At 48.0% G+C, this 738-nt stretch overlaps 1 protein-coding gene across 1 annotated transcript in view; it reads right to left on the bottom strand.

Moving 5' to 3' along the window:
- Positions 1-333: 333 nt before the first annotated feature.
- Positions 334-738, bottom strand: part of LOC103754403 (late histone H2B.L4) — a 2576-nt gene continuing 2171 nt past the window's right edge. Inside the window, exon 3 of the mRNA XM_008920215.4 lies at positions 334-732. Within this exon, the coding sequence (XP_008918463.2) occupies positions 415-732 (318 nt within the window). The 3' untranslated portion in view covers positions 334-414. The remainder of the gene's footprint in view (positions 733-738) is intronic.

The raw sequence follows: 738 nt of genomic DNA, 5'->3' as shown, positions 1-738 counted from the left end.
AGGATGACATCTAATATTTAAAGGGGACAACGATATTTTATTAGGAAAAAAAAAGCATTAACTGCACTGAGACAAGACTGTCGTTGTAAATAATTAGAACAGATATAAATACTCTTAAAAGGAGGAAGGAGAACAAATAGCTTTAAAACTCGATTAGGTGCTTAGCATTCCTTTTATAGACCTGGCAAACAGCCTGCCAGAATAGGACACTCACAAGACGACCCAAATCTTTCCCAATAAACAGGATAAACATTTTCCCCTACTCTTTTAACAGCATGTCCTAGCCTGGGAACTAAACCAGGACCAATTACAAATACCACTCACCGAAAGTAATTAGTGTGACAGACTCTTTTACTGAATATATGGGTGGCTCTTAAAAGAGCCTTTGGGTTGAAAGTGACGGTCCGAGACGCCCTACTTGGAGCTGGTGTACTTGGTGACAGCCTTGGTGCCCTCGGAGACGGCGTGCTTGGCCAGCTCGCCAGGCAGCAGCAGCCGCACGGCCGTCTGGATCTCCCGCGAGGTGATGGTGGAGCGCTTGTTGTAGTGCGCCAGGCGCGAGGCCTCGCCGGCGATGCGCTCGAAGATGTCGTTGACGAAGGAGTTCATGATGCCCATGGCCTTGGAGGAGATGCCCGTGTCGGGGTGCACCTGCTTGAGCACCTTGTACACGTAGATGGAGTAGCTCTCTTTCCTAGTCTTTCTACGCTTCTTGTCACCTTTCTTTTGGGTCTTGGT

The sequence above is a fragment of the Manacus vitellinus genome, unplaced genomic scaffold (genome assembly GCF_001715985.3).
Source record: "Manacus vitellinus isolate BGI_N305 unplaced genomic scaffold, ASM171598v3 scaffold_5_pilon, whole genome shotgun sequence".
Taxonomy (NCBI): Eukaryota; Metazoa; Chordata; class Aves; order Passeriformes; family Pipridae; genus Manacus; species Manacus vitellinus.
Note: the sequence above shows the minus strand (reverse complement) of the source record. Positions and strands in the feature narration are given on the sequence as shown.